Source organism: Tursiops truncatus, chromosome 9 (genome assembly GCF_011762595.2).
Source record: "Tursiops truncatus isolate mTurTru1 chromosome 9, mTurTru1.mat.Y, whole genome shotgun sequence".
In the NCBI taxonomy this organism is placed as follows: Eukaryota; Metazoa; Chordata; class Mammalia; order Artiodactyla; family Delphinidae; genus Tursiops; species Tursiops truncatus.
The window spans coordinates 64,335,360-64,361,657 of NC_047042.1; the positions used below are offsets into that span (position 1 = coordinate 64,335,360).

General features: G+C 46.7%; 1 protein-coding gene across 4 annotated transcripts in view; it reads left to right on the top strand.

The window, feature by feature from the left end:
* EEPD1 (endonuclease/exonuclease/phosphatase family domain containing 1) overlaps positions 1–26,298 on the top strand; it is a 241,346-nt gene that overhangs the window by 173,257 nt on the left and 41,791 nt on the right. For all 4 annotated transcript variants that reach the window (XM_073809827.1, XM_073809828.1, XM_073809829.1 and 1 more), the window contains one exon: positions 26,065–26,116. In XM_073809827.1, the coding sequence (XP_073665928.1) occupies positions 26,065–26,116 (52 nt within the window). The remainder of the gene's footprint in view (positions 1–26,064; positions 26,117–26,298) is intronic.

Below are 26,298 nucleotides of genomic sequence, written 5' to 3' on the forward strand. Positions count from 1 at the left end.
GCCGCGACGTCCTCCACTCACACTCCAGCCCCATGTGCATTCAAGCCCCAGACGACATGCAGGCCGCGGGCCAGAGACAGCCAGACCTCGGCAGACCCTCCCCAAAAGGGTTTCCTGACTCCAGGCACCTGGTTGAAGGCTGGGTGATAACAAGGCTAAATTCCTGGACAGAGACACTAACTAAGGAATAGGGTTTTATCATAAGAATCCCAAGAAATGAGCAGATCTCGTCAGGCTCCAGGGCTGGGTCAGAGAGAACTGTTCTTGGTAGACCATCCAAGAACAGCGCTGAGGCAAAATACAACGTGAGCCACATGTGCAATTTTCAGTTTTCTGAAAGCACAGTTCAAAAAGGTAAGACAGAATAGGTGGCATTAATTTTAATTTAACCCAATATATCCAAAATATTTCCATTCAACATGTATGCGCATAATCAATATAAAAATTACTAATGGAATGCTTGACCTCCTTTTGCTGTGCTCTTCAAAATCCAGCATGTATTTTACCCTTAGCAGCATATCTCACTTCAAAGCCATCACATTTCAAGTGCCCAGGAGCCATATGTGGCTCATGGCTGCTGTCTTGGACAGTGCAGGTCTAGAAGCTGTATCACTCAGCATCTTACAGAGTGAGGCTGAAAGGCTGCCGGGATGCTGTCTGGACCGGTGGGATCCCTGTAGCTTTTGGTGTAGGGTCCTCATAGCATTCTTCTGCTATTAAAAAGAAGCTTTCAACCTTAATAAGTTATAGATAATAATACTTTATATTTTCATAGGACTTTTCCATTACAGGATACTTTAGTATGCTCTCCTTTGCACCCCTAAAACTGTGAGAGAGGCCAGGCTGGTACCACTCGTTTGGAAAATGTTTATTAAGGATCTGTTGGGTGCTAGGTCCTGATTGGCAGACAGCTCCTGCCTTCTTGGAGCTCAGATTCCAGTGAAGGAGAAAAGCAAATCATGTGTGACTGTAGTTAGAACTGTAGTGCGTATGAGCAGGGGCTATGGAAACACAAGAGAAATACTTCTAATTCTGCCCAAGACGTCAGGGGAAGCACTTCAGAGGAGAGATATTTGAGTAGAAAGATGGAGAATGACACCTTCGCTAGGCAGATAAATGGAGGTGAAGGGGAGACGTGTTCTGAACATGATCCATTCGGGTTAGAACTTCTGAACTGGTATGTCCATTTTACAGCCCAGACAGTTCAGGTCACCTGCTCAAAATCCTACTGGGTGTTCATAGGAGATGGATCCCAGAGGAGTTTGAGTTAGCTAGGCCTAGAGCAGCTATTCATCTGGGAAAAGTGTACCTGGGCACGATCTTTAGGAAGGGAATAAGTGGTGGGAAGAGCCCTACCCTGAAACTTAATGATCAGGTGACCTCACTTCCAGGGTCCTTTCCTGCCGGCAGTGACCATTTTTTGTTTTGAGATCTGACTTAAGAATATTTTGCATACAATTCTGTATGGTCGTTCAGTTAAAGTACAATAAGGATGCGTGCTTTAAGTGCTGTTTTCAGTGCTTCTATTGTAGTTACTGAGGAGTCTTGGGGGAGACATCACCATTTCTGGAGGTTTCCAGTCCCAGGTGAACTGACTGCCCATCTGGAATTTCAGTGCAAGGATTTTAACCCAGACAGGGAGCTGGGCTCTTGCCTTTTGTACATACAAGGCCATTGGCCACCACTAGGGCAGGACAGAGCGCCCACATGCCTGCCTGAGGCCTACTGCCCTCCAGGAATGGTGAGCCTCCTCTGCACTCAGCAGTTTTTATTTTTATCTCATCAGCGTGTTCCTCCTTTTAAAGTGTGAATCCTAGTGACCCGAATGAGCTGTCTGCCTGGGCCTGGGCCAGCGGGACCAGGTTACTCCAGTTCAGAGGCAGCTCTGGGCTGGGGTGGCAGGGATGGGGGTTCCCTGTGTGACTGGATGGAGTGGGGCAGGGAGCCAGAGTGGCCTGCCAGACTGACAAGCTCTCAAACTGGGAAAAGGTTACGCTTAAAGTAAAGCGGGCCCTGTATTCCTCCCTTCCTCATCCCCTTCGTAGTAGCTCTTTGAAAAGAACAAGCAAAGTTTGCAAAATTCTGATGTTAATATTTAGAAGCATGAAATCAAGTGTGTGTACCTCTCCAAGTTTGGCTGTAGATGGAATTCAGGCCTGTTGGCTTTGGCGTTCACACACGTGAGGCTCTGCTGAGATCTCATCCATGCTGATGCATCAGAACAGCATGGTTTCATACTTAGACCTTGAGCGTGTGTGTGTGTGTGTGTGTGTGTGTGTGTGTGTACGCGTGCTCTTTCCCTGGGATTGAGGGGCGGCTGCCCCAGGCTCTCAGGGGAAGGATAGGGTAGAGTTTTAGAAACAGGAAGGCAGACGGCCTGCCCCACCCCACTGCTGGCTCAGGAAACTGGCACGAATCAGAGGGAAGAAATATAATATTTGTGGGCCGCCTGTGCTGTACCAGGAACTGTGTTAAGTACGTTTCCTCTGTAGGCCCATGAGTCCCACACAGCTGCTCTGTGAGCTTATCATTATAGAGGCAGTTTTCCTTCCATAGGGCAGTGGTTCTCCAAGTGTGGTACGCGGACCAGCAGTCTCACCTGGGAACTTGTTAGAAATGCAGATTCTCAGGCCGCGCCCGCGCTCTCCAGACTGAGGACTCTGGGGAGGGGCCGAGCTATCTGTGTTTTAACAAGCCCTCCAGGCAACCCTGAGGCACTTCAAAGCTGGGGAACCCCTACCCCAGAGGTGAAAAACGCAGACCCAGAGCCAATCTGGGCTCAAACCTCAGGTGCGTGGCTTGGGGCAAGTTGGGCAACCACTCTGCGCCTCAGGGTCCTCATTTGTAGATTGGGGGTGTGAGTAGTACCTGCTTCATGGGGCTGTGTGGATTGCATTAGGTAATATATGGTAAAACTAGAGCAGTTGCATTAGGTAATATATGGTAAAACTAGAGCGGTGCTGGCACATGGGGAGCAGGCCCTCAGTGTTTGCTCTCACTCACTCAGAGTCAGCCAGCTTTGATCCCAGGTCTGCTGGACCTCAAAGCCATCTACTTAGAAACCTAATTGTACCAGCTGTCCCTTAGAAACCTAATTCAATTAGCTGTCACCACGTCTCATCCTGCAAAAAATGTAGGCTGCTCTGTAGGCCTAGACTAGCCAGGGGTTCTCCTCTCTCTCTGCCTGCTCCGGTTCCTTAGTAGGAGGTGCTTGGAACACGGAGAGAAGGATTTTAAGGCCAAGGCCGAGTTTAGCATGTGTGTACCTTTATTGATTAGTGTGTCTGTCTTGGTTACACAAGGGGTTCTTTTCTCCTGCTGTTGCTGGTTGTCAGGCAGCTTGGTGGGAATTTCTGATCCTTTCCTGTTACCGGGTTTTAATGGAGGCTGTTAGGGGTCACCGTGCAATGCGGTAGGCCAGAGGACTGCGCGGGCCGCACACATTCAGGGCGGGGCGGCCGGAGGCTGCGTGTGGCTCCTGGGCCTTGCCTGGCCCAGGAATTAACGTGCTGCTTGGCCTGGTGCTGTCTCTTTTGAGACTTGGGGAGGTGCTGTGGCCACAGGAAAGGGCCGGTTGAGAACCGGGATGCCCTGGATCCTGGCCAAATGTCTTTCCATTTTACCGTGATTAACAGGTGCTTTTAGCCCCATCTTGCAGCTATGGGAAGGGCTGCCATAACAAAGTACCACAGACGGGGCAACTTGAACAATAGAGATTTATTTCCTCGTGGTTCTGGGGACTAAAAGTCTGAGATCATAGTGTCAGCAGAGTTGACTTCCGAGGCCCCTCTCTGTGGCTTGTCGATGACTGTCTTCTCTTCCTGTGTTTTCACATGGTCTTCCCTCTGCACCTAGCTGTGTCTAAATTTCCTCTTCTTCTTTTTTTTTTTTTGGCGGTACGCGGCCCTCTCACTGTTGCGGCCTCTCCCGTTGTGGAGCACAGGCTCTGGACGCGCAGGCTCAGTGGCCATGGCTCACAGGCCCAGCCGCTCCGCGGCATGTGGGATCTTCCTGGACCGGGGCATGAACCCGTGTCCCCTGCATCAGCAGACGGACTCCCAACCACTGCACCACCGGGGAAGCCCAAATTTCCTCTTCTTTTAAGGACACCCATCATATTGTATCAGGGCCACCCTACTGGCCTCATTTTAACTTAGCTACCTCTTTAAAGACCATTCTCTGATTACAGTCACATTCTGAAGTCCTGGGGGTTAGGACTTCAACATAGGGATTTGGGTAGAGGTGGGACACAGTTCAACCCATGACGCCCGGCCTTGGACTATCCACGTGGGTCTTTCAGAAGAGGGAATCCTGAGTGGCAGGTTGGCCCTGAGGTCACTGAGTTCACTGAGGGCAGAGAGGAGGGAGGCGGGGAGGGGGGTCGGACATCCGGTGGGCAGTGAAGGTTTCTCAAGCAGAGAGGTAGCTGGAGGTGGAGAGGCGGGGCGGGGTGTGAGGGGAGTGGGGGGAGGGAGGACCCCAGTTTCGGGAGGTGGTTGCTTGTAATAGTGCAGGCAAGTGACAGCGAGGGTCCAGAAATACACGCTGGATCTTCCGGAAGAAAATTTTCCACATTTTTACTGGTAGAGTTTTGAATGACTTGAATACGAGGAAAGGTAGACCAATTTCTTGGATGAGAATACTGTATTTCGCAAAGATGACAGTTCTTCCAGCATCAGTGCCTAGAGTATTTAATGATTCCAGTTAAATCCCAGTGGGCTTTTGGGAACACGACAGAATGATTCTAAGAATCTTTTGAAAGAATAAAGAGCTGAAAATAGTCCAGACGGTTTTTCATGAGAGAGGGTAATGGTGTCTCCTCGAGTTTGTTGCCCACACCCCGTCCCGAGTGACCTTTTAAAAACATGAGTCAGGTCCCATCTGATGGTGTCATCCTGTCGCACAGAACAGAATCCGCCTTCTTTACCGGGACCTGCAGGCCCTCTTGCCCGCTGAGCTCCAGCTACTCGGGCTTCCTCCTCGTCCTGGAGAACCCCTGGGCTCGTGGCCATCCTCACGCTCGCTGCTGCCTCTGCACAGAATTGTTCTCTCTGGTCCAGACTGTCTCCTGCCTCACTTGTTCTTGTGATTCAGCTCTGTGCTCCAAAGGCACCTCAAAGCCTTCCTCAAACATCCTGTCTGCACCACACTCTCTCCTGCCATTTACTCTCCTCTGCTTTTCTCTGGATTATACGCATCACTTACAGTGAGGTGGGCTCCGACCTGCACCGCCTGGATTCATTGTCTGGCTTTGCCCCTTACTACTGTGTGACTACCTGGGCGTCCGTTTTCGTTGTCTATAAAATGGGAATGACACTGCCTATGTTATGGACCGTTGCGAGGATTAAATTTGACACGTAAAGTGCCCAACAGACCCTGGCACACACAGTAGGCATTCAATAAATGTTGTTGTTATTGCTTGTTCAACGTTCATTCCCCCACTAGAAAGGGAAGCAGACAGAGGAATTCTTTGCCTGCTTCACTGGTGTGTCCTCAGTGCCCAGAACTGTGCCTCGCACACAGTAGGGGCTTGGTAGATATTTGTTGAGTGAATATGTGAGAGCATGATGGTAAAACATATAAATGCACTGTAATTAAAGTAGTGATTGGTATATGAGTAGAGGTGCAGATTAAAGGAACAGAATACCTCAAAAGACAACCCTGTCTTTTCTGAGAATTTAAAATAGGTTGCTGGAGCATCAGAAATCAGTGGGGAGAAGAGACGGATTATTTATTAAGTGACCAACACAAAATAATTACATCCTCTCTCACAGCATACACCAAAATAAGTTCCAATTTGACATTTCAAGTCAAACCATAAAAAAATAAGGAAATATATGGGAATATCTTATTTTCTAGGGAAGGGTTGGCTTTCTAAGCACAAAGCACTGGGGAAAATAAGAATAAAGAGCAGTGGATTGGACTGTCTTTACAAACTAACTTCTGTATATCATAAGCATTAGAAACAAAGTTTATAGTCAATGTAGAAGAATTGCCACATGTAACAGAAAAGAAGTCCTTTACTGTATAAATTGTTGCTTATGTAAATCTGTAAGGAAAAAACATTAATAGCTCAATAGAAAAATTAGCCAAAGGGAAGATATAGACCATGCACAAAACAAGTACAAGCAGCCAAGTAATATGGGGGAAAATGTTTAACTTACTGGTAATCAAAGAAATGCAAAGTAAAATGAGATACCATTTTTTTTCCTATCAGGTTACCCAGCAGGGGTTATGTTGAGAAAGGCACTTTCCTAAATAGCTGCTGGGAGTATAGCTTGATAAAGCTTTTCCAGCTTTATCACAGTTTGAAGAGGCTTAACTATATACATACCTTTTGACCTAGTAAATCCAACTCTAAAAATGTAGCCTAAGGAAATAGGTAGAAATGCATCTGATATATGTGCAAAGATATTCATTATTCATAAATAATAAAAATGTGGAAAAAATCTGCACATCCAGCAATAGAGGAAATAGTGAGTTGTGGTACATATACCCAGGAAATATCATCCAGCCTTTAAAATTAATTTTTCTAAGATTATTTAATGTATCAGTTGTTAACCAGGGGCTTTTATTTGCATCATGCTTACTAATGTCCCGTTGGCCAAAGCAAGTCACATGACCAAACGCTGACTCGGGGGAGCAGACCGCAAAGAGGTGACTACTGATGCCCACCAGTGTAACAGTCTACCATAAATATTCATTATATGATTGCAGTTCCTAAACACAAGACACACAAAGACACATGCATATATGGAAATAGGACAGAATGTTATCAGTGGTTATTCTCTAATTTCTTATTCTGTGTATTTTCAAAAGTTCCTATAATAAGTATATATTTTATCATCATAAACAGAAGATATATATTGAATTAAGAAAGTATGGACTTCCCTGGTGGCGCAGTGGTTAAGAATCTGCCTGCCCATGCAGCGGACACAGGTTCGAGCCCTGGTCCGGGAGGATCCCACATGCCGCAGAGCAATTAAGCCCGTGCGCCACAACTACTGAGCCTGTGCCCTAGAGCCCGCGAGCCACAGCTACTGAAGCCCCCGTGCCTAGAGCCCGTGCTCCACAATAAGGGAAGCAACCGCAATGAGAAGCCCGCACACCACGACAAAGAGTAGCCCCTGCTGGCCACAGCTAGAGACAGCCCGCACGCAGCAACAAAGGCCCAGTGCAGCCAAAAATAAAAAAATAAATAAAAAATTTAAAAATTTCTAAAAAAAGAAGGTATGGCTCTGGGTTTGCAGAACTTAATATATGATAAAGGACAGATTCAGGAGATGGTTGGATGGGTGGAATTAATTGGTGTTCGTGGCCTTTTAGATGATGCATGAGGCTGGGAGCAGGTGGGTTCAAGAGTAGTGTGGCTCAGGCCTTGACTGGATGGTGTCCAAGATGCAGGAAGGGGATGGGGGGCAGGTTTCCTTTAATGTGTTGAGTTTGAGGTCCCTCCGCGGCATTGTAGTTAGAATTCAGCAGCTAGTGGAAATACAGAGCTGGAGTTCAGAAGAGAAGTCAGGGTTGGAGAAGGAAATAGTTTTTGAATCACTGGTAGTCATTGTGAGAGAGAAAATATGATTGGATCCTTGAGTTCACCAACCTTTAAGGTCCTGGCAGAAGAAGTGCCAGGCCCCTTCCAAGCCCTGACACTGCTTCACTGTAGCTTCACTCAGCGCCTTCCCTGGTCCAGACCCGACACCACCACCCCCGCCCCGTCATACGTAGTCTCAGCACCTTGTGCTTCTCTTTTGGAGCACTTGACATGTTTGCAATTAAGTGACCCCTTTTATAATTAATTGATCCGCGGAGGTGCCCCCCACTGGATTGTCAGCTGTGTGAGAGCAGAGCAGGGTCTGTCTCGTCCACTGTTGTTAATCAGGGTTGTCTGGCACAGGTTTTCCAGGAGGGTGAGTGAATGAAAGCACGTAGCAAGCAAACCAGAGAGGTAAACGGATAAGAAGGATTCAGAGAAGGTGTTGGGGGCCCAGGAGAGTTTCAGGAGAAGATTTTCAAGGAGAGAGCAGGCACCAGTGCCAGACAGAGGTGAGAGGTCGAGAAAGATCAATGGAGAAAATTTTAGAGTAGGGGTGCAAGCAGGTCCTGGGGGAAGGGAATGTGTTGTTCAAGAGCAAAGGTGGGCCGTTTGGTCTTGGAAAAGAGGACTGGAAGGTCTTCTGAGTGGAAGGATAATAAAGAGGGTGGGACAAACATGGTCGTCCCTCGGTATCCACGGGGCATTGGTTCCAGGAGCGCCCGTGGACACCAACATTCAGGGGTGCTCAGGTCTCTCATATTAAATGGACTAGCACGATAAATACAGTTGACCCTCTGTATCCACAGACACCAGCATTCTCCAAAGAGCCCTCCTCACCAAGTCTGGTCAGGGAAATCTTAGATGCGTACCACGTATAGTTGGCTCTGTTGAAATCTTCACGAAAGTGGCATTCTTAGCTATCATACCCTAATTCAGTGGTTCTCAAAGTATGGTTCCCAGTTGGAACTTGTTAGAAATGCAAATTCCTATGTAAATAGAGGACGCTGGGGTGGGGCTCAGCAATCTGTTCTAACAGCACTAAAGCTTGAGAACCACTGCCCTAACTCCAAAAACACAAGCAAGTGTTTGCTGGAAATTAACTTGCTCCCCTGACATTTATGCAGGAGCCTCCAAGAGCAGGGATGTCTGTTTTCTTACCGCCTGCTTCCTGGAAGAGGTTTTGAAGTTGTCAACTCCAAACCTCCTTTGGAATTCCCTGAGGTTGGAGAACTGGGCTAATAAAGTTAGAGGCCCCTGTCTCGCAGAGGCTTCTTCCATGTTACGCGGTCAGCAGTTTCTGTTGGGATCCCGGGCAGCTTTTCTGGCCTGACTCTGAACACGAGTTTCTGAGCCAGCTGGGTCAGGGAGTGGGGAAGGGGGTGCCTCCTGGGCCTCCCTGAATTCGCTATTTTAAATTGAAGACAGTGAATGACCCGAGGGGTTACAGACTGGAGGATAAGGTTTCACACATGGCAGCTGGAATTCATAGCTGTGGTGTCTGGAGCCTGTAGCTTTGAAAACTTGGTGAGATGCTGTTGCTTAACAAAAACCAGCCCCGGCCCACCCTCCATCCTCACCTGGACTCGGCACCATGCTGGGTCACCAAGCTTCTAGTGCACCTTGGGGTTCCCCGGACATGAAAGCTTGTTGGCCCTGACGTGCTGCTGTTACTTTAAAGAAGATTGACTTAGCTGCAGCTCACAGTATGGACCCCAGCAGCAAATGTTAATCGCTGGAGCGGTAGAGTGGGTTTCCTCTTCTTCGTAATTCAGAGGGACAGATATCCAGAGACCAGCCAGATCCCCACGTATTAGAAGCTGACCCCAGAAACCAGGGGTTAAAATTTCCCAGATAGCCAAGGCCGTCAGCAAAGAGGAGGTGCCCATTTGCCCCTGCAGTGGGGTGCTCACTGGCCTTCTAAAAGCCTGTAGACACGATGTTTGGGGGCCTTGCTGCCTGGGATTTGTGTTCCAGACTGTTCTGCGTTGTTGAACAGTGTTGTGGGTAGATTCTGGGGAGCTGGGACCGTCCCCGTCCCCCGTTGGGGCTGTTCCTGGGTGAGAGGCAACAGCAGGTAGGTGCCTGCACTGTGCCTGACACCACAGACTTGTGTCCAGTCTAACTAAACTCTTTGTCATCTCGCACACTTGTGAAGGTAAATCTTCCTGTGCTTCCAAAACCACAGGGAAGATGGGAGCCCTTCGTTCTGGTTCTAGTTTATTCACATGATTCTGAGCCAATGACTAAATCTTTCCAAATACTCTTTCTTTCTCTCTCTCTCTCTCCCATGAGAGGGCTTTAATCATTACTATTTCCAGCCAGTGGGCCTCTATGTAAAACTTTTGGGACAAAATATTGAAAGTAGTTATTTATCAAGAATATTTGGGAATCTAAAATTTCTGTATACACTATTCTGGTGTCTCCAGAGAATATCCAATAACAAAGGAGAGGAGGGAGAGAGATGGTTCCAGAGCTTCAGCTAAGTTACAGAGGTCTGGTTGTTTACTGATTACCCTGTACAGGCTGCTAAAGCTCTCATGGGCCTAACGGTGTGACTCAGAGGTGCTGGAAGACGGTCCCCAGGACTGTCCCTGACCCCCGCACCATCATTCACTAGTTCTGATGAAAGAAGAGTTGAAAATGCCAATAAAATGTTCCATTTCTCTAGTGGTCAAATAAACGTAAACTTGAATAGCGTAGCAACACCTTTTCCACCTATTGGATGAGGGAGGATTTACAGAAATTAACTCAGGGCAAGGGAGTAGGTTGTATAACTGCTGGTGGAAGTCTAAATCTGCAAAGCAGTTTTGCAGAATTTTTTAAATCTTAAAAATGCACGTAGCCCTTGACCTCCTGCAAATGTTTTGTTTGAAACAAAAGTTATGCAGAAAGTAGTATGTTCAAAGTTTTTCACCAAAATGATAATTAGAACAGTGAAAAATTAGAAACAGCCTTGATGTCCAACAAGGATTATTAATTATAGCATGCATCTATATTTGTATCTATATCTATCTTCATTAAAATTACATAATACTTAATGACATGGAATCATGTCAATTAATAATAATGACAATAATTTATAACTTAGTGGCAGTTTAAAAATAATAGAAACAGCATAAACATTATGATTCCAATTTTATAAACTATGTGTATTCACTTTTTTTAAGTCTAAAAGGGTATAAATCAAGATGATAATGGTCATTCCTAGGTAGCAGAATTATGGTTAATGTTACTTTTCTCTCTCTTTTTTTTTTTTTTTTGGTATTTTCTAAAATTTCTGCAATAAATATGTGCTTTGTAAATTACTTCTTTTAAACAATAAATAAAAGATTCCTGTGAAATATACCCCCATAATTGCTGCTTTAAACAACTTCCTTCCCAGAACATCTAACTGGCTGGTTTGCATTATAAAAAGGGATGAACGTTTGCTTTTTACTGATTAACGAGGAGGCCATTGCCTCTGACAAAGCCCAGAAGTGAATTTCATCTGGCGTAAAAAGGAAGAGAAGCCTTGGCAAGAGGTGAAAGGTCAGAACTGAAAGCCAGATAAAGAATTTTGGCTGGAGTATTAAGCTGGAATCACAGACCCTGTATTGTGTCAGATAACTTTCTAATTTCCAGTGTTTTCTGAGAGTGGAAATTTTTTTTTCTCTTGCGCATTCAGTTAATCATTCTTGCTCTATCCCAGAAAAATGAAACAAGTAACTAAGTTCTGAAGACGGTGGCAATGGCAGTTGAAAGCAGCAATAGTAAGCCTCACTGGGCACAAATGACACTCTGCCTGTTCCTAAGAGTTGGGTGATGGGCTGGAGGGGTCAAGAGCAGAGCTGCTCTCATTTCCTTTGGTAGTGCGCCCGGAGAGATCATTTATACCGAGAACTGCGTGAAAATACCATTCTTCTTGGCTGAAAATATGTGATCAAATGTAAAGCTGAGCTTTAGAAATATTTACTTCGTGGTGGCTCGACACGCTTAGCATGGAAACGTTAGAAGATGGGAGAGGAGGGGGTGAGGATGAATGGCAACTTCGTCCAGGTTAGGAGGGGCTAAAGAAAGCGTTAAGAGAGAGCCAGAGAGGAAGGCCCTGGCGGAGAAGCATTGATCCGGGTCTGCAGTAGAGCTGTGGGGTGGAGTTTCACACTGGGGCCTGGACTCTGTAGGGAGCGGGTCAGTTGAAAATGAGAGGAAGAATTACTCTGAGATCAGCCTTTGTGTGAAATATCAGAAACCAAACCACTGGGCTGCAACATTACTTTGAAATGCATCAGTAACAAACAAACAAACAAAAAAGATGGATTGGTGGACGGTTAGGAAAAATGTGTGAGAAAGCAAATATGGGAAAATGCTAAAGGTTGTGGAATGTGGGTGGTAAGTGTGTGTGGGGGTGTTCACTGCACAGTTCTCTAAACTCTCCGGAAGGTTTGAAAAAAAAATCATAGTTAAAATACTGGGAACAAAAAGAGCAACTAGATGGCAAAACCTAAACTTGTGACATTTACACAGAAAACAGGTAACATGGAATCCCACAGGAATCCCCAAATACAAAAAGGTGGGGAACCAAACCCCCGCCCTCGAACCCTTAATTATTGATCTGAGAGCTGGCCAGCATGCAATGAAAAAAATGTGTGTGTGTGTGTGTGTGTGTGTGTGTGTGTGTGTGTGTGTGTTGCCTCCATTCCCACAGGACTTGATACACATAGAGAAACACCTACAAATGCAAAAGATGAAAATGTTGGAAGGAAGCCTAGTGAGTGGCAAGGGAAGATAGGGAACTAAGATAAGACAAGATCACCCCTGGAGACACAGCCCACATGGTTCTGAACGAGTTGCTACAGGAAGACCACAGGAAAGCAAAGTGCAGAGGGGAACAGGGTCAGCTACAGTCCTCACCTTTTGCCGGGTGAGGTCATTCAGGAGGGGGACACAGTCCCCACTGTAGATACAAAAGTGTATTTGATCGGGTTGTTTCTCATACCTCCCCCAGTGAAAGCCAAGGAATACTGTAACCAAAAAGGGTTCAGGAAAAGCAGTTGGGGGAGGGTGGTGAAAAGTATTTCTTCCTGCAGGAAAAATTATCTTCTGATGATATTTGCAGCGTTTTCTGATTGTATTAGCCAGATGTCTCCTTTTTGTGTAAACATGTGTTGAAAAAAATTGAGGGGGAAGGCTCAAGTTCCAAGAAGTCCCCAATTCACTTGGATTAGGGAGGTGAATGGTACCAACTTGAGAGCCCCCTTGGTTTAGGGACGTCTGGACCTATGTCATCATAACCACTTGGATTAAAAATGATCAACAAGAACCTCATCCAAGGTCTAAGGCTTCATCTCTCACCAGCTGGATGTGACACTGGGGAGGAAGTTTGGAATGGAATCAGGAGGTACCAGCCAGAACCCCGAGCCCTGCTTTGAATGACCACTTTGCTTTTGCTTATGTGAGAGTAGAGATTTTGTTTTGTTCATTGCTCTGTCTCTGGTGGCCAGAACCATGCCTGGCACACAGTGAGTACTCAGTAAATATTTGTTGAATGAATAAAAAGCAGTGAGTCCTTTTAAATCGTACAGACCAGGGTTCAGTTCCCTCGATCCCTAGCTCTTGTGTGGACCTTGCACAAGCCACAAAATCCCTCTGAAGGTGTGAAATAGGAGCTGAAATCCAGGCCTCTGCAGCTGAGAATAAAAGATCCCAAAGCCAGGAGTAAGAAAAACTAATTTTGTAGCATCCAGATTCCTGATTGCTCTTTAGCCTTGGAATCTGCAGTTTTTTACCGCTGCGTCGGGGAGGAAAAACTTGGAGGTGTGAGTGAAATAACATAATAAGGCCTTAGCAGAGCACCTGACATCTGGAAAACACTTGGTTAACAGCGTCCTCTCTTTCCCCTTCACTGGTTCTGTCCGCATTTCTGTCTGTTCCTTTTCTTCCAAATTTCCCAGGACTAAAATCACCCTGTCTGCTATAGTTTTCTCTCCTGCAGTGAAACCATGCTGTTAACTTCCTAATGGGCTTTCCTGTGGGGCCTCAGACCTTAGATTAGGCCAAATGTTTTAGCCTTTTAAAAAGTGGCATGAACTAGGCAGTTTGCTGCTGAAAAGGAACACTGTGCCTTGGGAAAGCCTTTCCCAGTCTCCAGCAGGAGCCACCCTCCCTCCACTGTCCTCCCTCCACTGTCTGGCATTGGGTCTGATCATCTTCAGCTGTTTTTCAGTTCACGGCAAGGCTTCCTCGCCTCTGGCAATTCCAGTGGTTTGTGCTTGGGGAGATTTCCAGAGGGCGCTGTCCTGATTCCACACAGAGGGGCTTCCTAGAGCAGAGGATCTGGGATGCCTGCCAGGTAACTCAGGAGCCTGGAGGCCTGAAGCCTGGAAGGTTGAGGAGCCAGACCTGCCTCAGGGAAACAGATTCCCTTTGGGAAACTTTTCCTCACACGCAGGGTGCAGAGCCCTGCAGTTTGAGGAGGAGCCAGTCTTTCCATCTGCTGAACAAGCCAGTTGCTAAAAACAGGAGACCAGACATCATCCTGCCCTGCAGAGACACTGTCTCTGGAAGCATCTGGTGGTTCTGAAACCGTCTTCCTGTTCATCAGAAAGACACAGGCTCCACCCTGGGTCCAGGTGCCATGTGGCTTGCAGTTCCTCCTGATTCCTTCCTGATACACCTATTGATGACACAGAAAAGTAACAACAGGCTGCCAAAAACCAAGAAGGATTGACAAATACCAGGATCTTGGAAGCATCAGCTGATGGCAGTGAGAAGACAGAGCTGGACCGCGGGGCTCTGTCCAGGATGTAGCTCATGCTGTGAAGGTTCATGGAGAGGAACCACACCCCACACCCCTGAGAAAAGTCAGAAGTTACTATAGTTTATACCTTCTCTATTGTTTAGTTCCTGACTCTTGTACTTGAAGCAAATTCCAGCTGATGGGCCTCTTTTTTTTTTTTTTTTTTCCTACTCTCAGCTACAGGCCTCAGAGGTGGGCTTTTGTAAGTCCATCTCTCTCTCTCTTTCCCCCCCCCCCCCCCCGTATCCATGTAGAGAAAGGAAACATGGGAATAAAATCAGATGGGAAATAGGGGAAACGGGCATGATTTCAGTGCATCCCAGTAAGTCTACTCCCCCAAAGCAAAGTGCTTTAAGGAGGGTGCTCTGGGAGCTGTGCATACTGGAGAGCACTTTCTGTCTTGAGTCTCTGAGGAGGAGATGAACTTTGCTAGAGCAAGGGTTCTGAATCACTGGCAGCTGTGCCTTTGCCCTGTCCCCTCCCACAGTGGGTACAGGAAGGAGACACATCCTTTATGAAGGTGGACAGAAAATGGGACCACTGCCAATCTACTCATAACGTCTGTTGAAGTTTCATCATTGGTCTGGGCAAACTTTTTCCTTATTCAAGGATGAATAAAGACAAAAAAAGACTGCGTGGAAAAGTCCTGCAAGACAAGATAAAGGCAATAGCTTCTAAAGACCCAGAAGCAGTGTCTACTTTTAGAAAATCACCTACAACAGGCTCCAGAAGAGAATTTTGGGGAAATGTGTGGCATCCTCAGTATACTACAAAAAGACATGGCGTCCCTGGAACAGGAACAGAAAAACGTAAGGAAAAGATGGGTTGATGTGAAAAGGCAACAGAAAGAAAAAAAAGATATGGATTAAATGAAGAAAGGTTTTGAGGAAATAAAATCCAGCAGCAGAGCTCAAATCCAAATTAGCAGGAGTATAGAAGAGTATTAATGTGTGGGAAGCTGAATAATGCCCCCGCCCACAAAGATATCCATACCCTAATCTCTGGAATCTGTGAACACTACTTTACATGACAAAAAACGACTTTGCAGATGTGATTAAGTTGAGGATCTTGAGAGATGGAGAGGTTATTCTGGATTATCCACATAGACCCTAAATGCAATCACAGGTGTTCTTGTGAGAGATAGGCAGAGGGAAATTTGATGATGAAAGAGAAGGCACTGGGACCACAGAGGCAGAGATTGGAACGATGTGACCACAAGCCAAGGAATGCTGGCCGCCACCAGCAGCTGCAAGAGGCAGAGAATGGACTCTAGAGCCTCCAGAAGGAGTACGGCTGTTCTGATAACTTCATTTCGGCCCAGTGATACTGATTCTTAGACTTCAAGCCTCCTGAACTGTGAGAGAATGAATTTCTGTGGTGGGAAGTCACCGAGTTTGTGATAATTTGCTAGAGCAGTCACAGAATACTAATACAAATGCTATGGAAAATCAAACCAGTGATGTGGGTTCAGGAAAAAGAAACTTGAGAAACTATTCTGGAAAATACAAGAAAGAGAAAGAGAGACAAGATTTAGATGTGGAAGACGGAACTGACAGCCCACATTCAGCTTATCGGTGTTGGTGATTATTGGCATCAGATACTTCCCTGAGCTGACGAGAGACTGTGTGTAAATGTAAAGAGCTCACTAACCATATTCTGAACAAACTCAGGGGAAAGAGGCCCACATCGGGGCACACCCCGGGGAAAATACAGAACAACAAGGATAAAGGGGAGAAAAAAAAACATTTCACAAGTGCCCAAAGGAAAGAATAATAAAAATCAAGCTGACTTTAGGTCTGTTCTCTATAACAAAGAGTCTGTGTCTACTGAACCTGTCAGATTAGGCCACAAGGGGGTTTTTGTTTGTTTGTTAGTTTTTAAGTTCAGATATATTCATGCCTATCTGGGTTGAGAATCTGAAACATTAAAAGTTCTTTTGGGGCTTCCCTGATGGCGCAGTGGTTGAGAGTCCGCCTGCCGATACAGGGGACATGGGTTCGTGCCCAGGTCTGGGAAGATCCCACATGCCGCGGAGCGGCTGGGCCCGTGAGCCATGGCCGCTGAGCCTGCGCGTCTGGAGCCTGTGCTCCGCAACGGGAGAGGCCACAACCGCGAGAGGCCTGCGTAAAGCAAAAAAAAAAAAAAGGTCTTTTGATTATCAAGTGAGTTTGCCAAACCATCTATAAAGTTTTGGGGATTATGTTGTAACCCAACTACTTTATACTTGACTGAGATGTCTTCTGTGTATGAAGCCCATCAGAAAGGCATTCTCAGACATTCAAGGGCTTGGGAAAATAAGCATGTTCTTTTCTTTAAAATGTAAAGATATGTTGCAGAAGCCGAAGTGGTAAAGCAGAATAGAGCTCAAGAATAGGTAGCATAGGCACTGTAATCAGTAAACCTAGAGAGCAGTTTAAATTATTATTAAAGTCTGGTGATCAAACAAATACAAATGTCAGAAATTGTTCTTAAAATAAGCTATAGAATGGAAAGGCAACAGTATGCCTGTGTTCTGGGCCGACACCCTGGAGTGTTGTTAACAGAGATCAAAAAGGGAAGAGGAGGTAAAGGTTTGTTACGTTGCTTGTCTGAAATAGTGTTGGTAACAAAAAGAGCTATTTCCTGTATTATTCTAATCTTCAGAGAAGTGTTAATGGCTAAAGAAAGACTCTGAAGAGTATTGGTACCAATATCTGCCATTTTTGGAGGTTTACTCTGAGCTAACCAACATGCTACAAACTTTACCTTCATCATCTCCACTCAAGGCCCCAGGTGTAGATGCCAGATCCTTTCCCTCCCACCCACTGTTCTTAAGGTTCCTTAAGATCCTGCACCAGTAGGTGGTACAGCTTGAACCCCAGGCCGACCGACTCCAGAGCTCTTCCCTATCCCCTAATATGAAAAACTTACAGGTAAACACTGGGAGATCCAAAAACAAGTTCTGGAACTACCCAAACACTGGGGAATAGAAAAGGAAAACTCATCATAAAGTAGACCAAAAAAATGTATCAATAGTTTGTTTGTTTGTTTATTTTTGACTGTGTTGGGTCTTCACTGCTGTGCACAGGCTTTCTCTAGTTGTGGCAAGCGGGGGCTACTCTTCGTTGTGGTGCGCGGGCTTCTTATTGCAGTGGCTTCTCTTGTTGTGGAGCACGGGCTCTCGGCGCGTGGGCTTCAGTAGTTGTGGCACATGGGCTTCAGTAGTTGTGGCTCGCAGGCTCTAGAGCGCAGGCTTAGTAGTTGTGGCGCCTGGGCTTAGTTGCTCCGCAGCATGTGGAATCTTCCCGGACCAGGCCTTGAACCCATGTCCCCTGAATTGGCAGGCGGACTCTCAACCACTGTGCCACCAGGGCAGTCCCTGAATATATTTTTAAAAGCAGGAAAGGTACAGGGTACTTTCTCTAACCACAGTGGACTTAGAATTACAGAAAATACAAAATTATAAAATTTAAAACCCAAAGACTTAGAGAAAAGCACAATCCAAATACTGTGGAGTCCAGTAAGAGACCAAATCTGCAACTGCAGACTAGATGGAAAGTAACAAGAAGGCTAAATAAGGAAATTTGAAGCAAGGACAAATACTTACCAAGAGAAAAATTCATGGCTTTATATGTAAGAAATCATTTAAATAAATGAATATGCAACTTAAGAAGGCAAGCAGAGAGGCTAACGAAAACAGTGGGAAGTTGGAGAAAGGAATTAATGAAGATAAATGTTGACCTTAATTAATTAGAAAAAAATGGTAGGCTTGATAAATCCTGTTGCTGATTTTCTCAGAAGACCAACAAAGTAGACTGATTTCTCACAAATCTAAGTTTTTAAATGAGAAAAAATACCTATACACATTAATGAGGAAGGGGGCATGACCACAGAAGCAGAAGCAGTTTTTAAGTTAAAAATGATTACTAGTACAATTCTGTGCTCAAAATTAGAAAATCTGAATGGATTGGACAATCTGCTAAGAAATTTCTAGGAAATGGAAATTACTGTAATTGATTCAAGCAGTTGAAAACCTGAGTAGAACAAAAACCACGGCACTGTCATCAGAGAAGTTTCCTGCCCACTGTTTTGCAGACTAGTTCTTGCAAACCTGCCAAGAAGAGTTACCCAAGCTAAATTCTGTGTAGACTGTTCTGGTGCTAATATAATAATTCAGCACTTGGCTTTGGAGAGGAACAACGAGATGCAAGCATGTTTGGCGGTGATGGGATGAAATGCTGTGGAGGACGCATGTGAGAAGAACCCTGCCTTCCCTGGGAGCCAGTCCTTTCTTCCCAGGTGTGCACCCACCTGCATCCAGAGTGATGCCCCGCTATGTTTTCCCAACCCTGAGCCAGTGGTGGGAGACAATAAAGCATTAGGGGAAATGAGTCTGAACCTAACACCCATGGCATCTTCTAAAATTTGGTGATCAAAGGAGAGAAGTCGTCCTTACTTTGCTCAGGGGAAGGTAACGTGTAGCCTTCCTTGAGAAAGGGACGTGTTCAGACAACTGGATTGACACGGTTGCTGGATTTGAATTTTGTGAAATCTCATAAGTCCCCCCACCCAGGCGCACGTGAGTAGAGAGTGGCCATTGCCGGTGGCCACTGGCCCCGCCTTCTATTCTACCTTCTCTCCTCTTGTCCCCCTTCTTCCTTGTTGGAAGGTTGCCTGTCCCACTCGCCCAGTTTTATCCTGTTGTCGCTAACTCTAGTCTCCTGCTGAAGGTGCACATGGAAACCCTGCTCCCTTCACTGGCCTGGCTGCCAGGCCTGGGGACAGTTTGGGCTGGTGCACTGGACACAGAGCTGGTGTCCCCAAGAATTTCACGCTCCTTCCCATTTTTTCCTTCAGAAGAGGTTGTGGAAATACTGTATTACAAAACAAAATCACCCCGGCACCATTTAGGACTTTCTTGACCTTCACTTTTCCCCAAATCATTGCAAATGGGGATTATGCTCTTGGAGAAAAGCTGGATCCTCTGATGATACCGTAAGGGGAGGGGGAGGGGAGAGGAGGGGAGGGGAGGGCAGGGGCGGTGGGAGCAAGAGAGAAGGAGGAAGAGGAGGGAAGAAGCCTTGAGAGGGGTGGTTGTCTGCACTTTAATAATTCCACGCACTTGGTAAGATGAGGACCTCTCGGCTTTGCCTTCTGCCCCTGGGCATCGTGCTGGGGGACTTGCCACCCTACCTGTTCTACCTCGAGTTTAATCTCATTATTTCTCCTTCTCCGCCTGTCATCCATCCTCTCCTCACCCACTGAAACCTGGCTTCTCTCTACCACCTCCTGAAACTTCTCTCTCCCAGATTACCAGCCCCAACTTCCCTGGCCTTCCTCAGAATCAGAGCCATTGCCCCCCTCCCCCCACCTGACTTCTTGTATCGCCCTCTCCCCTTGGCTCCTGGGCCACGGGCTCTGGGTTTTCCCTCCACCTTCCTGGCGGTTCCTTCTCTGTTTCCCTGACAGGCCCTGTTCCTCTGCCTGCCTCTTTAGAGAGTAAATCTTTTTTTTTTAAATAAATTTATTTATTTTTGGCCTCATTGGGTCTTCGTTGCTGTGCGCGGGCTTTCTCTAGTTGCGGCAAGCGGGGGCTACTCTTCATTGCGGTGCGTGGGTTTCTCATTGCAGTGGCTTCTCTTGTTGCGGAGCACGGCCTCTAGGTGTGCGGGCTTCAGTAGTTGTGGCTCGCGGGCTCTAGAGCACAGGCTCCGTAGTTGTGGCACAAGGGCTTCGTTGCTCCGTGGCATGTGGGATCTTCCCGGACCAGGGCTTGAACCCATGTCTCCTGTACTGGCAGGCAGATCCTTAACCACTGCGCCACCAGGGAAGTCCTCTGCCTGCCTCTTAAGTGGCAATGGCCCTTGGTCTTCTGTTCCTCTGCACAGGCTCCTGGGCTCTGGATGTGGACATCAGGAGCACCGTCCTTGTGCTCCTGGTGTCCACACCCAGAGCCCAGAACTTGCTGAGGGACAGCCAGCTGCTGTTCACACACCACTGAGGGATCCCACAGGCCCCAAAGTTAGTGTGTCCAAGACATAACTCACCATCAGCAGCCCACGTAGATGGTCCCTTCAGCCCCCAGTTTCACAGGCTAGGAGCTGCGAGGATATTTACCTCACATCCCTCATATCTGTTTCTTCATCAGGTCCTGCCAGCTCCTGATCTGTCTGGAATTAGCTCAGTGCCTTTTCCCTGCACCAGCCTCCATCATCTCTTCCCGGGACCCATCTCAGGTCTTGCTGCCTCCGGTCTTGTCCCCCGTGCCTCCCCACCCCCATCCCTTCTCCACATCAGAGCCATTTTTTTTTTTTTTTTTTTTTGCTGTACACGGGCCTCTCACTGTTGTGGCCTCTCCCGTTGCGGAGCACAGGCTCCGGACGCGCAGGCTCAGCGGCCATGGCTCACGGGCCCAGCTGCTCCGCGGCATGTGGGATCTTCCCGGACCCGGGCACGAACCCGTGTCCCTTGCATCGGCAGGCAGACTCTCAACCACTGCGCCACCAGGGAAGGCCCCCCAGAGACATTTTTATACCTTTACTGGGCATCTTCTGTGTCCCGGGCCCTCTACCACACCACAGCCCTAGATCATCGGTGGCCACTCCTTGCCCCCAAAGGACAGACCAAACGCCTTAATATGGCTTAACAAACCCTCTAAGAGGCCTGGCCCGGCCTGCTTCTGCAGAATAATCTTTCAGCACCTGCACCACGCCCCAGGCACCCTGTGTGCCCTGGCCAGCGTGCAGTCCCTGCGGGGCCCTGCCTGACCTCCCACCTCGTGCCTTTGCTCATGCTATTCCTGCCACCCCACCTCTCTGCCTTGTAAGCCCGTAGGTGTCAGCTTAGCAGCCACTTCCCAGGAAGCCTCCCAGGTTTATTATGCTCTTGCAGAGGGCCTCAAAGCACCCCGAGTTTGCCTCTAGAGAGCTCTCCTCACGTGGCTGATGTGTTACTTACCTGGTTCCTCCCTTACACTCAGAAGTTTGAAGGCAGAGTCTGCATTGTATCATTGTATTGTTGTACATCATCGTGTCCTCAGCATCCAATAGCGCCTGGTACATAATACATATCCCTTAAATATCTTATCTGCGCAGTGAACGTGTGGCTCCATGTATCACACCCTTTCTGCATTTATTGAAATCTGCTGTATCTCATGCACTATACTATAATAAATGCAGTGGAAACTCAAAGCGCCAGAGTCCTCAGAGAAAGGGAGCGAGAGTGAATTCTTGCTTCTGGTGCCCTGTAGCTCATAAGCTGTTCTGGAAGCGTGAGTTTCTGTGTAGTTGGGAGTTCACTCTTGAAGTGCTTTTGCTACACCAAGAGAGTTACATTTTATCCGCCTTTTCAGGGGTCACTGAGGATCATTCAGTCTGCAGCTCTAAGCCACCCCCCAGGCTGCAGGGGTGCCCTCCGTCTTCTGTCCCTTTAACTTTGCTGCTTTTCTTCCCTGCTGTCACTGGCTTCCTGGCACCTTCCCCATCACCACTTAAAATTACGTTACAGACCTCACTGTGCCAGCCACTATCTAGCTGAATAAGACATCTGCCCTCAAGCGCCTCACCTCCTTGTAGCTTACTTAGCAGACATTAATTGCATGCATTCTAGGTCCTTCTAAGTGCTGCCCATCTTGACTTCAGAACTTGGCCTTGAAATGGCCATTTTTCTAAATAAATCACGGCTGTCAGCTGCTTTTGTGTGATTTGCCTCTCTTCTCAAAGTCAAGTGCGAAAAAGAAATTGCAGCTCCCATCTGATGGGAGCCCTGCTGTTTTCAGGGGATGCTGACCAGGCACCAGGCCACCCGAGAGACATGCGCTGTTTAGCGCAGCTCTGTGGTCCACGTTGGAACCCAGGAGAGTCTCAGAGAGACGTACCTCCCTGGGCTTGTGCCCTAGCAGGGACCATATTGCATTCATCTTTGTTTTCCTGGTGCCTGGCGCCAGTATATATTTGTAGAATTAGCAAAAGGACAGAAAGAGGGAAGGAAGGAGGGAGAAGTGGAGAAAGGAAGGGAGGGAAGGGGGAGCAAAGTCGAAACTGAGAGATGAGATTCCCTTCCAGGGTAAGAAGGTAGAGGTGTCGAATGGAGGATTTGGGAAATGGGCTCATTGCGTCTTCGTGTGTGTGAAATTTCCTCCCAGGGAGTATCTGATGTGCTAGAAGAATCTGATACCATCAGTACTGAAATAAATACTCCAGACTTGAAGAGTTTCCCATAAGGTAAGAACTAACAGTAGGATAGCTATATAACAGGAAACATCTCGAATACTCTTAAAGATTATAGCTCTAAGGAGGAAAAAAACACAACTTCCTGAAGAAATCCAATGTTATGAGCAGCTGTTGCAGTAACTTCTGATTAACATGTATTGTTTCCATTTTGAAACTCAAACCTTCTAGATTTGAGTGTCCTATCCTCTTTTCTCCATCTTTTCCATCTTTTCTCCTTTGTGTTGCTGGGTTTTAGTAGTGTGAAAAGGTTTCTATTTTTTTTCCTGCCCCTACCCAATACATGAATCCTATTTGGTATTGGTTTTAGAGCAAAAGTTAAATTGGTTTAATCTCACATGTCAACTTCAGTAGATTGGTTGTGGTTCACTGGAGAGTTCAGAAAGATTCTGAAGCTGTATCTAAGTTAAAAGGGGGTGAGTTCTGTGGAAAGAGGTGAAGAGGATTGGAGAGTGTACATGCCAAGTATTTGCCATTCCCGTTCAAGAGGAAAGTAAACTGGTGAGAGCAGGGACTAACATCCTTCAGGTTTTGACTAAGAAGAGTCAACTGAAGTTGTTTTAATTTCGTCTTCATTCAAAGCCTCAAACTGTTGGTTTTCAGATCATGTTCTACAGTGGTTTGAATGTAGTATCTTTGTGAATAGGGAGAAGAAGAGAGTTGAGTGTATTAACAGTGTTTAAACCTTTTCTCTAACCTGTCGATATCTGATACCTGATCCTAAACTGGACTTCATGACCATAGAGAAGGGCAGGAATGAGAAACTATTTTCAAAATTCCTCCAGTAAAAGTATTTTCCAGTGGTTATTTCAGAAGTAGTTTAAGCTTCTGAAACTTGATCTACAACTGGAGTCTCCTTAGCCTATAACTTGCTGTCCAAATTGATAACCTGGGATCTAGAGGTGTGCATTGGCAATCATAGTGCACTGACAAGTAGCCAATAGCTTTGACCTGCCACCAGACACATCCTGGCAGACATTTCTACAAATGCACATAGCACCGTTCACCCTGGGGAAGACACACAGTCATCTCACTGGAGGCCTTCCTTTTCAAGTGAGAAACTGAGGCTTGCCAGTGATTTTAGCTGTTCACACTGATAGCGACTTGGCCTCTAAGCCCCTGGGCCCTGCCTGGAGGCCAGTAAATATTCCTGACTGTCCTTCCTGTGTCAGTTATAGACACTGCAGATGTAGTGAGAAGACCCTTGAGCTCCCAGTGTCAAAGAGCTTCCAGTGCTGGTTGGGAGGAAACAGACAAAAGCACCCTAACAAATGTTTTAAGGTACCAGTAAGTGCACTGGAAAAAAACACCCAAAAACGAACCTGGTGACCAGGGATGCTGCTTGGAAGAGGCAGCATTTGCACTTAGACTGAAATGATGCAATGGGATGCAGTCGGTGTTGTCAAGATCTTGGGGAAGACTGTTCCAAGCCAGAGAAACAACAAAAGGAAACCCGTCCAAGAGACGAAGGAAAGTCAGTGATTGGAGCAGAGGGAATGCCCAGGGTCCTGTCCATTAGCCCTGATGCCTGCTAACTTGTTGTTGGTAGTGGTGATGGTTTCCTGTAGGCCTTGAAAACCTTTATTGCACTTGCTGAAGTTGCTTTAAAGTAAACCTTTGCATTTGGTTGGACAGTGCTTGCTTAGCTGTGCAGAGAGATTATGAAGAATTCGTAGATGGAGGTGAATCTTATCATGGGCATAACCCCTTTTGATGGAGGTGTGTGGTACAGATGGGGCCCATTTCTGCTCCAGAGAACCTGTGCAAGTTGGTGGGGACACAGTGACCAGCGACCACAAGCAGATTAACTGGGTGGGGAAGGAGCACGATGACACCATCGACAGCTGACCCACCCCTAAACAGTCTCGTTGAGCTCCTGCTTCCTCCTGTGTGCTGGCCTGTCCAGCCTTGGCCGCCTGCTCACTGCGTCCGCAAACGCTTCAAAAGCAATTTGTCACAAAAGGGAAAATACCTCCCCTGTAAAACCTGCTCCCACGTCTGAATTCCCTCACTTAAGCTGCTGGCTGCAGTCTGGACTCTGGTCCCTAAACTGGAAACTGATGAGTTGTGTACACTCGAGCCCTTTCTCTCCCCTTGGTGCCTTTGCCCCCCCTGTCTCCCTGCGGGTCACCTTTCTCCCCAGTCCCCTCCCCTGGCAAGGCTAACCCGGTCCCTCCTGCAGGAAGCCACCTCTGACCTTGGCCTGGCTGGGCTCCCCTCTGTGCCCCAGAAAGTCCACTCGGCACCCTACTGGTCCTCTTCTGCTCTGACTGTGGCCTCCAAGAGGCTGTGAGCTCCTCGTGGGCAGGCAGCAGGTCACAGTCATCAGGTGCCCTCGACCGCCTGCACACAGTAGGGCTCAATCCATGTACGGTATAAATGAGCAGCTGATCAGGCCCTCTTCATAAGGAGTGATTTAAGCTATTTGTTTGTTCTCATCAAAGGGACATCAAGGGAAGATTAATGCTGAACATGGGCAACTATTTTCTTCTTTATATCCCTCTGAATTTATTCAGGTTGCTTACATAAGCAGCTATCAATTACTTTTAGAAATTTTTGTGGTGAAATGTACGTAACATAAAATTTACTGTTTCAACCATTAGTAAGTATACAATTCAGTGACATTAAGTACATTCACATTGTTGTGCCACCATCACCACCATCTACAGAATTTTTTCCCAAACAGAAACTCCATACCCGTTAAACAATAACTCCCCGTTCCTCCCTCCCACAGCCCCTGACAATAGATAGAGACAACGATTCTACTGTCTGTCTCTTTGGGTTTGACTAGTCCAGGGACTTCATGTAAGTGGAGTCATATAATATTTGTCCTTCTGTGTCTGGCTTATTTCATTTAGCATAATGCTTTCAAGGTTCCTCTGTGTCATAGCATGTGCCAGAAGTTCCTTCTTTTTTTTTGTTTTTTTTTTTTGCGGTACGCGGGCCTCTCACTGTTGTGGCCTCTCCCGTTGCGGAGCACAGGCTCCGGATGCGCAGGCTCAGCGGCCATGGCTCACGGGCCCAGCCGCTCCGCAGCATGTGGGATCTTCCCAGACCAGGGCACAAACCCGTGTCCCCTGTATGGGCAGGCGGACTCTCAACCACTGCGCCACCAGGGAAGCCCCAGAAGTTCCTTCTTTTTAAGGCTGAATAATATTTCATCATATATTAAATGTGGACCATATTTTGTTTATCCATTCATCCATTGATGGATATTTAAATCGTTTTCACCTTTTGGCTCTTGTGAACAATGCTGCCATGAACGTGGGTGTGCAAATAACTGTTTGAGTCCCTGTTTTCAACTCTTCTGGGTATATGCCCGGAAGTGGAATTGCTGGATCACATGGTAAAATCACTTTTACAACTTAGAAACATTTTTAATACTTCTGAAATGGTCATTTCAGTTCAAGCCAAAGGTTACCTTGAGGTGGGAGGTGATTCAGAAATGTAGGCTAAAATTTCAGACTTTTGTTCCTGTGACTTGTCTGATGCTTGGTGATATAAAATGTTTTGTTTTTAAGTGTGGTTTTAATTTTTTCTTACAGCATCAAGCTGCTAGCTGTGCAAGAACTACTTGACAGAGAGGCCCTGGAAAAGGTAAATATTTTGTGCCTCTTACCCCAGATTTACAAACTTAGAGCAGAGTGCCACACACAGGAAAAACTCAACTCCCTGTCACCAGAGACAGCACTTATAGCAGAGTTGATCTGTTATTTTGTGTTCTTAACAGTCAGTGAACCCTGCAAAATTTTCATCAACACGCCCCACATTGCTCATAG